The 16,788-nt window shown below is 38.7% G+C and overlaps 1 protein-coding gene across 4 annotated transcripts in view; it reads right to left on the bottom strand.

Moving 5' to 3' along the window:
- Positions 1–11,778: 11,778 nt before the first annotated feature.
- The window catches only part of SH3BP4 (SH3 domain binding protein 4), a 36,653-nt gene continuing 31,643 nt past the window's right edge, over positions 11,779–16,788 (bottom strand). For 2 of the 4 annotated variants that reach the window (XM_063317884.1, XM_063317882.1), the window contains 2 exons: positions 13,147–13,335; positions 11,779–12,663 (listed from right to left, as the gene is read on the bottom strand). In XM_063317884.1, the coding sequence (XP_063173954.1) occupies positions 12,436–12,663; positions 13,147–13,335 (417 nt within the window). In that variant the 3' untranslated portion in view covers positions 11,779–12,435. Of the gene's footprint in view, positions 12,664–13,145; positions 13,336–16,788 lie in introns of those variants that run through there. The other 2 variants (XM_063317885.1, XM_063317883.1) reach the window with 2 other exon arrangements.

The following is a 16,788-nucleotide window of genomic DNA, read 5'->3' as shown; positions in this document are numbered from 1 at the left end:
ATGAGTGTCCTGGACTGCATTTAGAATTCAGTGCTGTGCTCTCATGGGTTGCTAAAACAACGCTGGAGTTAGCTTTCCCCTTCCTTGTACTTTTTCAATGCTTTTTGTGCAAGGGGAAAATGGCAATTTTTTCTCATTCCTTCTTTGGACTTCTCTTAAGACAGAGAGAGTTTCATCAAAACGTACGGTTTTCATGATTCTCCTTTCCAGAGACAACTCGAATCGAAAGGTGGTTTTTCAGTATGGTCTTTCACCATGCAGGAATCTCAAGTTCTGAAAGTCGAATTCTCCGTTCAGTGTAACAGGCCTCAGATGAAGGGTAACACGAGTACTACGATGTTGCAGCAAACTGGATGAGTGTCCTGGAATGCTTTTAAAGATTTCAGTGCTGACCTCTCATGGGATTGCTAAGACTACACTGTAGTTAGCTTTCCCCTTCTTTGTACTTTTGCGATGCCCTCCATTTTGTGCAATGGGGCAGAATCACAATGTTTCTCATTTGTTTGTTGGATTTCTCTAAAGATGAGAGAGTTTCATCAAAACATATGTCTTCCTGGTGCTCCTCCAGAGACAGAACTTGAATCGATAGCTGGTTTTCAAATATGGTCTTTTTCCAAGCAGGAATCTGCAGTTCGAAAAGTTGAATTCTCCATTCAGTGTCATAGACCTCAAATGAAGGGCAATATGAGTACTATGATGTTGCAGCAAACTGGATGAGTGTCCTGGACTGCATTTATAATTCAGTGCTGAACTCTCATGGGTTTGCTAAAAGAACGCTGTAGTTAACGCTGAAGCTAACCCTTCTTTGTACTTTTTCAGTGCTTTTTGTGCAAGGGGAAAATCACAATTTTTCTCATTTCTACTTTGGACTTCTCTTAAGACGAGAGAGTTTCATCAAAAGGTATGGTTTTCCTGATTCTCCGTTCCAGAGAGAACTTGAATCCACAGGTGGTTCTCAAATATGGTCTTTGACCAAGAAGGAATCTGGAGTTCAAAAATTGCTTCTCCATTCATTGTAAGAGGCGTCGTATGAAGGGTAACATGAGTACTACGATGTTGCAGCAAACTGGATGAGTGTCCTGGACTGCATTTAGAATTCAGTGCTGAGCTCTCATGGGTTGCTAAAACAACGCTGTAGTTAGCTTTCCCCTTCCTTGTACTTTTTCAATCCTTTTTGTGCAAGGGGAAAATGGCAATTTTTCTCATTTCTTCTTTGGACTTCTCTTAAGACAGAGAGAGTTTCATCAAAACGTACGGTTTTCCTGATTCTCCTTTCTAGAGACAACTCGAATCGAAAGGTGGTTTTTCAGTATGGTCTTTGACCATGCAAGAATCTCAAGTTCTGAAAGTCGAATTCTCCGTTCAGTGTAACAGGACTCAGATGAAGGGTAACACGGGTACTACGATGTTGCAGCAAACTGGATGAGTGTCCTGGAATGCTTTTAAAGACTTCAGTGCTGACCTCTGATTGAATTGCTAAGACAACACTGTAGTTAGCTTTCCCCTTCTTTGTACTTTTGCGATGCCCTCCATTTTGTGCAATGGGGCAGAATCACAATGTTTCTCATTTTTTTGTTGGATTTCTCTAAAGATGAGAGAGTTTCATCAAAATATATGTCTTCCTGGTACTCCTCCAGAGACAGAACTTGAATCGATAGCTGATTTTCAAATATGGTCTTTTTCCAAGCAGGAATCTGCAGTTCGAAAAGTTGAATTCTCCATTCAGTGTCATAGACCTCATATGAAGGGTAATATGAGTACTATGATGTTGCAGCAAACTGGATGAGTGTCCTGGACTGCATTTACAATTCAGTGCTGAACTCTCATGGGTTTGCTAAAAGAACGCTGTAGTTAACTTTCCCCTTCTTTGTACTTTTTCAATGCTTTTTGTGCACAGGGAAAATCGCGACTTTTCTCATTTCTACTTTGGACTTCTCTTAAGGCTAGAGAGTTTCATCAAAATGTATGGTTTTCCTGATTCTCCGTTCCAGAGAGAACTTGAATCCACAGGTGGTTCTCAAATATGGTCTTTGACCAAGAAGGAATCTGGAGTTCAAAAATTGCTTCTCCATTCATTGTAATAGGCGTCGTATGAAGGGTAACATGAGCACTACGATATTGCAGCAAACTGGATGAGTGTCCTGGACTGCATTTAGAATTCAGTGCTGAGCTATCATGGGTTGCTAAAACAACGCTGGAGTTAGCTTTCCCCTTCCTTGTACTTTTTCAATGCTTTTTGTGCAAGGGGAAAATGGCGATTTTTCTCATTTCTTCTTTGGACTTCTCTTAAGACAGAGAGAGTTTCATCACAACGTACGGTTTTCCTGATTCTCCTTTCCAGAGACAACTCGAATCGAAAGGTGGTGTTTCAGTATAGTCTTTGACCATGCAAGAATCTCAAGTTCTGAACGTCGAATTCTCCGTTCAGTGTAACAGGCCTCAGATGAAGGGTAACACGAGTACTACGATGTTCCAGCAAACTGGATGAGTGTCCTGGAATGCTTTTAAAGATTTCAGTGCTGACCTCTGATTGAATTGCTAAGACAACACTGTAGTTAGCTTTCCCCTTCTTTGTACTTTTGCGATGCCCTCCATTTTGTGCAATGGGGCAGAATCACAATGTTTCTCATTTGTTTGTTGGATTTCTCTAAAGATGAGAGAGTTTCATCAAAACATATGTTTTCCTGTTGCTCCTCCAGTGACAGAACTTGAATCGATAGCTGGTGTTCAAATATGGTCTTTTTCCAAGCAGGAATCTGCAGTTCGAAAAGTTGAATTCTCCATTCAGTGTCATAGACCTCAAATGAAGGGCAATATGAGTACTATGATGTTGCAGCAAACTGGATGAGTGTCCTGGACTGCATTTATAATTCAGTGCTGAACTCTCATGGGTTTGCTAAAAGAACGCTGTAGTTAACGCTGAAGCTAACCCTTCTTTGTACTTTTTCAGTGCTTTTTGTGCAAGGGGAAAATCACAATTTTTCTCATTTCTACTTTGGACTTCTCTTAAGACGAGAGAGTTTCATCAAAAGGTATGGTTTTCCTGATTCTCCGTTCCAGAGAGAACTTGAATCCACAGGTGGTTCTCAAATATGGTCTTTTTCCAAGCAGGAATCTGCAGTTCGAAAAGTTGAATTCTCCATTCAGTGTCATAGACCTCATATGAAGGGTAATATGAGGACTATGATGTTGCAGCAAACTGGATGAGTGTCCTGGACTGCATTTAGAATTCAGTGCTGAACTCTCATGGGTTTGCTAAAAGAACGCTGTAGCTAACCTTCCCCTTCTTTGTACTTTTTCAATGCTTTTTGTGCACAGGGAAAATCGTGACTTTTCTCATTTCTACTTTGGACTTCTCTTAAGGCTAGAGAGTTTCATCAAAATGTATGGTTTTCCTGATTCTCCGTTCCAGAGAGAACTTGAATCCACAGGTGGTTCTCAAATATGGTCTTTGACCAAGAAGGAATCTGGAGTTCAAAAATTGCTTCTCCATTCATTGTAATAGGCGTTGTATGAAGGGTAACATGAGCACTACGATATTGCAGCAAACTGGATGAGTGTCCTGGACTGCATTTAGAATTCAGTGCTGAGCTATCATGGGTTGCTAAAACAACGCTGGAGTTAGCTTTCCCCTTCCTTGTACTTTTTCAATGCTTTTTGTGCAAGGGGAAAATGGCGATTTTTCTCATTTCTTCTTTGGACTTCTCTTAAGACAGAGAGAGTTTCATCACAACGTACGGTTTTCCTGATTCTCCTTTCCAGAGACATCTCGAATCGAAAGGTGGTGTTTCAGTATAGTCTTTGACCATGCAAGAATCTCATGTTCTGAAAGTCGAATTCTCCGTTCAGTGTAACAGGCCTCAGATGAAGGGTAACACGAGTACTACGATGTTGCCAGAAACTGGATGAGTGTCCTGGAATGCTTTTAAAGATTTCAGTGCTGACCTCTGATTGAATTGCTAAGACAACACTGTAGTTAGCTTTCCCCTTCTTTGTACTTTTGCGATGCCCTCCATTTTGTGCAATGGGGCAAAATCACAATTTTTCACATTTGTTTGTTGGATTTCTCTAAAGATGAGAGAGTTTCATCAAAATATATGTCTTCCTGGTACTCCTCCAGAGACAGAACTTGAATCGATAGCTTGTGTCAAATATGGTCTCTTTCCAAGCAGGAATCTGCAGTTCGAAAAGTTGAATTCTCCATTCAGTGTCATAGACCTCATATGAAGGGTAATATGAGTACTATGATGTTGCAGCAAACTGGATGAGTGTCCTGGACTGCATTTAGAATTCAGTGCTGTGCTCTCATGGGTTGCTAAAACAACGCTGGAGTTAGCTTTCCCCTTCCTTGTACTTTTTCAATGCTTTTTGTGCAAGGGGAAAATGGCAATTTTTTCTCATTCCTTCTTTGGACTTCTCTTAAGACAGAGAGAGTTTCATCAAAACGTACGGTTTTCATGATTCTCCTTTCCAGAGACAACTCGAATCGAAAGGTGGTTTTTCAGTATGGTCTTTCACCATGCAGGAATCTCAAGTTCTGAAAGTCGAATTCTCCGTTCAGTGTAACAGGACTGAGATGAAGGGTAACACGAGTACTACGATGTTGCAGCAAACCGGATGTGTGTCCTAGAATGCTTTTAAAGATTTCAGTGCTGACCTCTGATTGAATTGCTAAGACAACACTGTAGTTAGATTTCCCCTTCTTTGTACTTTTGCGATGCCCTCCATTTTGTGCAATGGGGCAGAATCACAATGTTTCTCATTTGTTTGTTGGATTTCTCTAAAGATGAGAGAGTTTCATCAAAACATATGTTTTCCTGTTGCTCCTCCAGTGACAGAACTTGAATCGATAGCTGGTGTTCAAATATGGTCTTTTTCCAAGCAGGAATCTGCAATTCGAAAAGTTGAATTCTCCATTCAGTGTCATAGACCTCAAATGAAGGGCAATATGAGTACTATGATGTTGCAGCAAACTGGATGAGTGTCCTGGACTGCATTTAGAATTCAGTGCTGAACTCTCATGGGTTTGCTAAAAGAACGCTGTAGTTAACGCTGAAGCTAACCCTTCTTTGTACTTTTTCAGTGCTTTTTGTGCAAGGGGAAAATCACAATTTTTCTCATTTCTACTTTGGACTTCTCTTAAGACGAGAGAGTTTCATCAAAAGGTATGGTTTTCCTGATTCTCCGTTCCAGAGAGAACTTGAATCCACAGGTGGTTCTCAAATATGGTCTTTGACCAAGAAGGAATCTGGAGTTCAAAAATTGCTTCTCCATTCATTGTAAGAGGCGTCGTATGAAGGGTAACATGAGTACTACGATGTTGCAGCAAACTGGATGAGTGTCCTGGACTGCATTTAGAATTCAGTGCTGAGCTATCATGGGTTGCTAAAACAACGCTGGAGTTAGCTTTCCCCTTCCTTGTACTTTTTCAATCCTTTTTGTGCAAGGGGAAAATGGCAATTTTTCTCATTTCTTCTTTAGACTTCTCTTAAGACAGAGGGAGTTTCATCAAAACGTACGGTTTTCCTGATTCTCCTTTCCAGAAACAACTCGAATCGAAAGGTGGTTTTTCAGTATGGTCCTTGACCATGCAAGAATCTCAAGTTCTGAACGTCGAATTCTCCGTTCAGTGTAACAGGCCTCAGATGAAGGGTAACACGAGTACTACGATGTTGCAGCAAACTGGATGAGTGTCCTGGAATGCTTTTAAAGATTTCAGTGCTGACCTCTGATTGAATTGCTAAGACAACACTGTAGTTAGCTTTCCCCTTCTTTGTACTTTTGCGATGCCCTCCATTTTGTGCAATGGGGCAGAATCACAATGTTTCTCATTTGTTTGTTGGATTTCTCTAAAGATGAGAGAGTTTCATCAAAATATATGTCTTCCTGGTGCTCCTCCAGAGACAGAACTTGAATCGATAGCTGGTTTTCAAATATGGTCTTTTTCCAAGCAGGAATCTGCAGTTCGAAAAGTTGAATTCTCCATTCAGTGTCATAGACCTCAAATGAAGGGCAATATGAGTACTATGATGTTGCAGCAAACTGGATGAGTGTCCTGGACTGCATTTAGAATTCAGTGCTGAACTCTCATGGGTTTGCTAAAAGAACGCTGTAGTTAACGCTGAAGCTAACCCTTCTTTGTACTTTTTCAGTGCTTTTTGTGCAAGGGGAAAATGGCAATTTTTCTCATTTCTTCTTTGGACTTCTCTTAAGACGAGAGAGTTTCATCAAAATGTATGGTTTTCCTGATTCTCCGTTCCAGAGAGAACTTGAATCCACAGGTGGTTCTCAAATATGGTCTTTGACCAAGAAGGAATCTGGAGTTCAAAAATTGCTTCTCCATTCATTGTAATAGGCGTCGTATGAAGGGTAACATGAGCACTACGATATTGCAGCAAACTGGATGAGTGTCCTGGACTGCTTTTAGAATTTAGTGCTGAGCTATCATGGGTTGCTAAAACAACGCTGTAGTTAGCTTTCCCCTTCCTTGTACTTTTTCAATGCTTTTTGTGCAAGGGGAAAATGGCGATTTTTCTCATTTCTTCTTTGGACTTCTCTTAAGACAGAGAGTGTTTCATCAAAACGTACGGTTTTCCTGATTCTCCTTTCCAGAAACAACTCGAATCGAAAGGTGGTTTTTCAGTATGGTCCTTGACCATGCAAGAATCTCAAGTTCTGAACGTCGAATTCTCCGTTCAGTGTAACAGGCCTCAGATGAAGGGTAACACGTGTACTACGATGTTGCAGCAAACTGGATGAGTGTCCTGGAATGCTTTTAAAGATTTCAGTGCTGACCTCTGATTGAATTGCTAAGACAACACTGTAGTTAGCTTTCCCCTTCTTTGTACTTTTGTGATGCCCTCCATTTTGTGCAATGGGGCAGAATCACAATGTTTCTCATTTGTTTGTTGGATTTCTCTAAAGATGAGAGAGTTTCATCAAGATATATGTCTTCCTGGTGCTCCTCCAGAGACAGAACTTGAATCGATAGCTGGTGTTCAAATATGGTCTTTTTCCAAGCAGGAATCTGCAGTTCGAAAAGTTGAATTCTCCATTCAGTGTCATAGACCTCAAATGAAGGGCAATATGAGTACTATGATGTTGCAGCAAACTTGATGAGTGTCCTGGACTGCATTTAGAATTCAGTGCTGAACTCTCATGGGTTTGCTAAAAGAACGCTGTAGTTAACGCTGAAGCTAACCCTTCTTTGTACTTTTTCAGTGCTTTTTGTGCAAGGGGAAAATGGCGATTTTTCTCATTTCTACTTTGGACTTCTCTTAAGACGAGAGAGTTTCATCAAAATGTATGGTTTTCCTGATTCTCCGTTCCAGAGAGAACTTGAATCCACAGGTGGTTCTCAAATATGGTCTTTGACCAAGAAGGAATCTGGAGTTCAAAAATTGCTTCTCCATTCATTGTAATAGGCGTCGTATGAAGGGTAACATGAGCACTACGATGTTGCATCAAACTGGATGAGTGTCCTGGACTGCATTTAGAATTCAGTGCTGAACTCTCATGTGTTTGCTAAAAGAACGCTGTAGTTAACATTCCCCTTCTTTGTTCTTTTTCAATGCTTTTTGTGCAAGGGGAAAATGGCGATTTTTCTCATTTCTTGTTTGGACTTCTCTTAAGAGAGAGAGAGTTTCATCAAAACATGGTTTTCCTGATTGTCATTCCTAGACAGAACTTTTATCCACAGGTAGTTTTCAGTTATAGCACGAATCTTGAGTTCTAAAATTTGGATTCTCCATTCAGTGTAATTCACCTCGTATGAAAGGTAACATGGGTACTACGATGTTACACAAAATAGTATGAGTGTCCTGGACTGCATGTAGATGTCAGTTCTGAATTCTCATGGGATTTTGCAAGGAACGTGCTGTAGTTAACTTTCCCCTTTTTTTCACTTTTGCTATGCCCTCCTTTTTGTGCAATGTGGCAAAATCGCGATTCTTCTCATTTGTTGTTTGGATTTCTCTTAAAGCAGAGAAAGTTTCATCAAAGCATATGGTTTTGCTTATTTTCCTTTCCAGATAGAACTTGAATTGACAGCTGGTTTTCAAATATGTTCTTTGAGTAGAAATCCTGAGCTCTATAAGGTGAATTCTGCCTTTAGTGTAATAGGCCTCATAGGAATGGTAACACGAGTCATTTCTGTGACATTCCACGAAACTAGATAAGGGTTCTGTAGAGTTTTTGATTACCAGGAGAAGCCCAAAGATTGATCGTATGCTGCAACCCAGGGATCTTTCAGTCTACAGTTACCTGTTGTCCTCTTTTGCAGTGGTCATGCTCAACACCAGCCTTCACAATCCCAGTATCCAAGACAAGCCCACAGTTGAGTTCATCAGTATGAACCCTGGTGTCAATGATGGGGGCAGGGGGTGGGACGTGCCTGAGGGAATCTGTACAACAGCATCCATAATGAGCCATTCATGATCCCAGAGGCTATGATTAGCCACCTCTTCCCAAACACCCTATAAAAAGACTATTATGGTGACTGAAATGCTCAGGAATTCATGGTCCAGTGAATAGACAGAAGTTGTCATTTATTTTAAAATGACAATTGTTACAATGACTTTGAACTATACAGTTTAACCAACAGAAAATTACCAGTTAAGTAAAATAGTAATACATCTGATCTATAACGTAATTTGTTCCATTTACTTATTTATGAAGCCTTGAAGTTAGAGAAAGTTGGGAGGATAGAAGCCAAATCATGCTGCTATACTTGAACCAAGACTGTTCAACAGAAGGGGTGGTGTTTTCTTGGACTTTTAGTCTTCACAAGAGTAAAAACCTCTCTTGATGTGACAGACTACTTTTTGATTCAGAGTATTTGAAAAGAACTTGAGTCAAGCTTCCGTGAAATGAAGTGAAACAAAGTTGTGTTAAAATATATTTTAATTGCATGGTTTTTGACAAGCATTTAAAAAAATATAGTGAAATATTTGTAGAGTATGTATGTTAAGGGTGATACTTATTTGGCTGAACAATACATAACTCTGTTGTAAGTACATTTTAATAAAATCAGAAAAAATATCAATCACCTTAACAGATCAGGCTTTTGTAGGTTCCAAAGCTCTCAGGGTAATAATGCAATTCTCTATGGAAGCTGTTAGTTTTTACATTATAACTTGTACAAGATCTGAAGCAATTTCACAAAAATGGCAAAAATGCAGCTCCCACCCTAGTTAGTTACAGAAGTTGCAGTTAATTTCATTTAAAAAAATCAACATGCTTCCTTTTAAAATTCCATTAATTGCTTTGACTCTAATTCTGTTTTTCATAAATGCTACTACTAGTTATGTAACTGAGTCTATAAAACCTGAGGCCTCTATATTTTGGCAGGAAAGAGATACCGAAAACTTTCCTGTTTTTTTTCCTGTCTAGCATTTGTCTGGATTTTTGCAGCTCAGATCTGGTAACCCACAGTTATTCTTGCAAATTCCACAACTGCTCACACTGATCCAGAGAAAAGTAAGACTGTTCCTGCAAGTACAGGAACATCAGCTTGATATTTGCCAATACCACAGAACATGCCTAGACTGTCATCTGTTTATAACTCTAGAATATGTTACATCACCTTGTATAAAATGTTTCTCTTAAGTACATATAGAGATAATATTCCTTGGCCTAGCTTTCCAACACCATGTAAAAGAAGCCCATATTGAACCTGAATCAGATTGCATTTATTCTGTTCCTATAGCACTTCTAGCATTCTAACCCTCATTTTTTTATTCCACACATTATGCAAAGTTGTCCATTAGTGCCACAAACTTAATTAATTATCTCATGTGAACCAATTTTGACTAGAACACCGTCTACTTCAGCCCTTGAATGGATGAGTTTTTTCTTATTGGAAGTGAAATAATAAAGTAAAAAGAGGTGAAAGACAGAATTGACAGATAGTGATCAATAACAAAACAGTAGTTGGGTATAATTCATTCTTACACAGTTGAGTTGTTTATCACAAAGAGAAATTGTCTCCATGATAAATGGTGTTAATTTTACGGATGAAATCCAGCTCAGCAGCCTCATGATGAATCTATGAAACTTTTTTGTGATAAACTTGCCACATGATAGCTGTTAGTGTAAAAATAGGGACTCTGATTTTGACTGTGTATAAAAGGAGGAAAAAACCCCCAATTCCAAATGTATAACATGAAAGCTTGCAAAAAGATATCTTTCAGTTCCTTATGACAAAATTTAAACTGGTTTTCATTAGACAGAGCTTGAATAGAATGAATAGAGAGTTGGGCTTTTAAAAGTAAGTATTCCCCTATTAAATTTTAATTGAATTAAACTTGGATGAAAACCTCTTTTCTAGCAAACTAGTTTCTGATTTAATGAAACTGAACTCCCAAATAGAAAAAGCAGTGTTGGATGATCTAAGTTGATTGAAAGGTAGAATATTTCAAGGAGTAAAATAGTTTTGGGGATGAGATAAATTAAAAGCTGCATTAGCTACAATGCCAGATTCAAAATCTTGTCTGAAAAAGAAAGCTTTTTGTGTACAAAAGCAGCACATATGTGTGGCATACAAGATACATGCAAGTTATGTGTAGGGTACACAGAAATTTTATTTGGGCTGGGAAAAATTATTTTTATTATTTAATTGTTATTAAAAATTATTAAGGCAGATTTTTACACCATATTTTATATCAGTGTGGTAAGTTCTGGGGGTCATATGCAGCAGCAGCAGCAGCAGGGAAATGTCCCTTGGAATACAGTAGCCTTCTCCTAACATATATAAAAACACCTCATCATTTGGAAATATTTAATATTTTCTGCAATATGAGAAAGAATTTTAGATATGAACTAAACATTCAGCCATAAGAATTTCTCCCCACCAGAAAAAAAAAGGAAAGGAATGAGAGAGAGTTCCCGAATTAAATATATTGGAAGTGGTTTCACAAAACTTTTTCTTGAAAGCAGCAGTACTAGATTTATTTACTTTAATATAGCTTTATATGGTTAAATGAAGCCACAGAGCTGATACCATTTCAATTCTTGGTTGCCTATATTAATTCTACATATCATACAACATATACTGCTGACACCAATATTGACCTAGAACTTGCAAATGAACAAAGAACTGACAACTGTCAAGTCAAGCACTTCTGTTTGGCCAATTAGGTTTCCAATTATAAATAGGCCTAATACTTAGTAAATCTATGTTCTAGGTTACACACAGTTCAAAAACTGCAAGTGGCCTACACATAATGGAACTCTTTTTCCCTTTAAAGGAGATCCCATCTAGATCGCAAAAACAGTTCAAATTTTTTTCTGGCCTGCTAATTTTTATGTGGTATGTTTATTTTTATACAATAGCACTTAATCATGAGATATATCCTCCAACATTGAACTGATGCAGCCCTAAAACAGCAAGGAAAAGAAATCTTCCATATTTTTAAATACAGCTGAACACTATAAACTTTTAAAGAGTCATCTGCTGTTAGAGATGACAAATATACATTATTGTTAGATAAACTGTGTGGTAATGAAGGGAGGTAATACTTCATTCCATAAATGGCACCCGTTAAGGTTTATTTAGATAGCCAGTTTGGTGTATTGCTTAAGGCACTGGGCTAGAAACCAGGAGACCGTGAGTTCTAGTCCTGCCTTAGGCACAAAGCCAGCTGGGAGACCTTGGGCCCCTCACTCTCTCTCTCAGCCATAGGAAGCAGGCAATGGCAAACCACTTCCAAAAATCTTGCCAAGAAAACGGCTGGGACTTGTCCAGGCAGTCTCCGAGAATCAGACACAATTGAACAGATTAAAAAAAAAGTTTTATTTATTTTTAATGAAAATTGTTTAGGGCATACTTGTTTTGCTTTTCTGCACTTAGATCTGAAGCATACAGAGTGAAACACATCTTTTACATCAACACTACCTTGCAGTGCTAAATTCTCGGTTACAAAAAAATCAGCTAAATTGAAAAAGTGTGTCTATCCTTTCTTATAAAAGGATACATAAAAGGAAATCATACGGAACAGTTATGTCATTGACAAGATCACAAGAGGTGCTGGAGTAAAAACTGATTGAAAGACACTTCTCAGAATAACACATTAAAATCCAAATCCTTACCAGGAGACATTGTATTTGTGCTTCTATATATCAATGATTCAAAGTGATAATTTAAAAACGAAGAAACTGTTTTCCAATGTTAGCTAAAAATGACAATGTCTTTATCAAAATGATTTCAGCTTTCAGTTTTGGTACTTCCAAATGTCTAAAAAATGTCCAATTTTAAACATAATAAAAGTTGTCCACTACAGAATATAGAACAGCCCATGGCCTTGGAATCCTCTGCATAGGGGAAGAGAAGTTTTTAGTTCAGGAATCATACTCCGAATGTTGGCTTTTCAGAACTGCTTTTTCTAGAACTGAGTTAATAATGAATAGCAACCAGATCTGATGAGGCTAACGTCCCCATCAGATGGCATAATCATCATACTCTTCTTGTGGGCTAAAAGCAGCTGCTCGTAGTATATCCAAGGAATTTACTAAAATCAGGGTGCCTGTGAGATGTTTCCAACGTTTTGTAATAGGATTCTTCATCTTATCAAGACCAATGTGCAGCTCTTGGGTAACATCACGGTAACTGTCTCCCATCTGATTACTCCATGTAAGCATGAAGTCATAGGCTGGTTTCCACATTGCCTGTCAGACAAGAAACCAACATTAACAAAGACCACAAGGATTGTTTACCACTAATTCTACATAGTGGTAAAAATCAGAAGGAATCTGGTTGCAATTTTTCAATTAACAAATGTTATTAAAAGGTGCTAGCAGACTCCTACTTTTTAAACTCCATTCACTAACATGGTTCTCCTTGAACAATAATTTTATAGAAAGACATTTTAAATATTTTAATTTATTTATTTACCAAATTTGTCACCGCCCATCTCCTCTGCGTGGAGGAACTCTGGGCAGTTTACAATATAAAACAATAAATATATAATAAAATTTCAATATAAAACACACTATAAAACAATTTCACAGAGCTACCAAATATAATAAAATTCAGATTTATTTAAGAGGGGGAAAAATCAGTTGAACACCGTATGAAACTCCTTTTCCAAGTTACTGTATTAATTCAGTGTTCCAATATGGCCTGAACATACCACAAGGCATATTTTTTACCTCACTATCTACTGCACCATTCTTGTCTCGATGGGGGGCTTCATAGGCATCCATTTGTTGCTTGGAAACTTTGGCCAATTTCTCAGCAAGTTCCCTCCAGCGTTGAGACACTTCTACAGCTGTAGTCAGAAGAACAAAATCCTGAATTAGCCTGACAACCAAGCCTTGACAGTCCATTTTCAATAATGCCTGAGAAAAGAGAAAAGACCAGATCAGTCAATGATGTTCTGGAGAATATGTTGAAAGTTGGTAATTGGCAAGATACATCTCCACACACCTGTTGTGCTTATATACCTTAAATACACTTTTCTTAAATTCATTACTACATTAATAACAAAGAATACATACAGTCCTAAGAGTGGCAGTCATACATTATTGAAAAATGAATAATTTACCAGTTCTACCTTTAGGAAAGAAGGGTGATTGATACAGAGTTTAATGTAGTTTGAAAAAGCCAAAGTCTGGGTAGAATTGTTCAGAGTTGTTCCAGAAGACAGGACAAGAAACAATGGGTTTAAATTACAAGGAAGTAGATTTTGGATAGACATCAGAGAACATTTTCTAATTGTAGTAGCTGTTGAACTGTCTCAAGAGGTGGTGGACTCTCCTTTACTGGAAGTATTGAAACCGCGGCCAGATGGCCAAGGGTTGGGCCTAATCAGTGGAATCATACACTGGGCAAGGTCACATGCAGCTCTTACAGTTTATGCTTAGGATCAGGTGAGGTCCAGGCAACACAGGTAAAGGCTGGCACAATTCTTGTTGCCATAGACTTTGAATCTGTATTTCTCCAATGGACCTGGATTTTTTTTATTTAAAATATTTATTCTCATTAAGTGAAATCTGAAGCAGTTTACAATTAAATGTAGCCCACATTGCTGGATGCACAATCAAAATTTCACTCCAGAACTTTCAAACAATTTTATTCTTAAAAAATACTGAAGTGAGTTATTTTGGTGATTCCATGTGTGTAAAACAAAAACAGCCTCCATCTAGGATGGATCTAGTGTTCTAAATTTGATAGAAAAAATGTTTCTCTTTCTCAAGAGAAAAAAAAAATATAATACAAATAAAAGGGATAGCACACCTTTCTGCTACTAAATTTATGACCCAAATTTATTATGAGAAGCCACACTAAAGTTGTAAAAAAGCAATTGGCAGAGCAAGCCCCCTATTCTGCTGACAGCAGTCTGGCATGTTCATGTGCTCTGTCTGCCTTCTGTTCCCACTTTTCCCCCACCAAACAACTAATTTAAATTCTTGTTATTTCTTTTGGACGGAATCCCCTCCTGTCCTAGTCTTTGCCTTTTGGGTGGTGGTGGTGGTGGTGGGGGGCTCTTTGAGCAAAGGCTGGCAGGGAGTTGGAAGGAGAAAAGTGGAACATTTAAAAAGTTTTTGGCCTCTGGGATTCTATCACTGGTCTGTATGCCAAGCATATTACTGAGTCAGTTACGAAGTTGAACGTGGATTAGGACCAGATTCAGGTTCAAGTTTACTGTCAGCCATGGAACCTCACTGGGTTACATTGGCCCCATCACTGTATCTCATCCCAACCTAACTGAACGTGTGTGATTGTAGTGTGCCACTATGCCACCTAGAGCTCCTGTAGAAAAGGCACAGGAATAGAATCAAGAATATTTAGTTTGGTAATAGTTACACATGTGAAAAGGAATGATTCAGCAGTACAACTGCACTACAAAAATGCAAATTCCCACTCCCCTTGAATTCCATTTCCCATGAGCTTTTCTTACTAATTCTACTTTATTATTGCTGTAAGTTTATTAAAATCTGCTTTTGTCCAAGGGCTGGGTGGTACCTTTGGTCCTCTAACCCGACCTCCTGCCCAGTGCAGGAATCCTCTATTAAAGCACACCTGGCAGAAATGCATCCAGCCTCTGGCTGAACATCACCAAGTAAAGATCCCACCATCTCCTGAGGCAGACTGTCCATCAATAAACTGCTCTTACAGTTAAGAATTTTTCCTTGATCTCCATTAAAAATCTACTTCCTTGTAATTTAATCTCATTGCTTCTTGTCATGTCTTCTAAGCAACTCTGAATAATTCTGACCAGTCTTTGCTTTCTAAAACTACATTATGTTTGGTTGGCTCTTTTTCCTATGTGAGAGTTAATATTATTATTCATTTTTCAATACTACGACTGCCACTCTAGATATTAGGGCTGTGCCTTAATTCCCATGCTAAATTGCTAAAGCACCTCCTAAAAGTAACCTTACAAAAAGAAAGTGGTGCATTGCTGCTAATGTGCAGATTGCATGCTTTGCTTGCCCAGAGTGACTGTTGGTTATGGACAATACTTGGTCAGATGCAATTCTGCATGTTGTAAAGCAGCTAATTTAGTTAACAATATCTAACTAAACTAAACTAAAGTTAACATTGTCTATCGGAACTTGCTCCAGTTCTGATAGACAATGAACTCAAAACAAAAATGGAAATGAAATATAAACAATTAATATCAGTAAGCCTACTCCTAAATTAATCTAAGTGCTTAACACATGTTGGAACAAAACAGCTTTGACTTGTCTATGAAATGCCAGCAAGATCAAAGCCATCTGGGGTGGGGAGTGGGGTGGGGGGGAGATTCCATAAAGCAGGTGCTGCAGCTGAAAAGAGCTGAACTGTGATTTTGCAACCCTATGACCTTGTAAAGAGGGGGACCTGCAATAGGCCTCTCTTCAAATGGGCAGTTTCAATTCGAGTAAGGATCCTACTAATCCAAAGGTTCCTTTGTAGATGGTTTACCACAATCTTCTCAAGGTCACTTCACAAGGGTGGGAAAGTTGAAAATGGATAGTTGTTCTCAAAAACAGCTGGTTCCAAGGAAGGCCTTTTCAAGAGAGGGTACACCACTGCCCTTTAAGAGTAGGCAACATTACAACCTTCCCCAGGGAAGTGCTGACAATGTCCTGGAACCAGCAGCTCAAGCTGTGCTTGGCCACCCCAAGAAGGCAGGCACAGAATAAGCCTGCAGGTGGCAAAATTCAAACTACAGAGGGCCCTGGCTCAGTCTCCACAAATTCCAAAAAATCCCATACTTAATCCTGGATATAAAACATTGTCTCACTCATCACAATAGTCTCTGGTGTCCAATCAAGAATGGGAATTAGTGACTTTATTCAGCAAAAAAAATGGCAGAGTGATACATTATGCCTGCAGGAGCTTCCCCCAAAGGCTCTGGGTTATTTTGAACAGGGCTGCTAAGCAAAAATCTGCAGATTGTTTTATTTAATTTATATAGTCAATTTATATTTTATTCAATTTGCTATGCTATGCTATGCTATGCTATGCTATGCTATGCTATGCTATGCTATGCTATGCACACAGAGAACTGATGCTTTGCCACTCATATTGCTGCTGTGTAAGCTAAAAAAAATCCTCTTACTGGCAAGAGTTGAGGCAGGTTGGACTAAAATGATGGGCTGGGGCAAACATGCCTTGAACAACTGTTTGTTATACACAGAGTGCTGTGCATACATAGAAACTATTTTCAGTGAGGAAAGTGCTACTTAGAAACAAATGCCAGTTCTCTTCGCAAGTCAGCAACATGAAGCACATTTCAAGGGATTGATACAGTCCTTAGGCATATGGTAAACGCAATTCTGTCACGTAATAAACTATTTTCT

The sequence above is a fragment of the Candoia aspera genome, chromosome 1, assembly GCF_035149785.1.
Source record: "Candoia aspera isolate rCanAsp1 chromosome 1, rCanAsp1.hap2, whole genome shotgun sequence".
NCBI classification, from domain to species: Eukaryota; Metazoa; Chordata; class Lepidosauria; order Squamata; family Boidae; genus Candoia; species Candoia aspera.
Note: the sequence above shows the minus strand (reverse complement) of the source record. Positions and strands in the feature narration are given on the sequence as shown.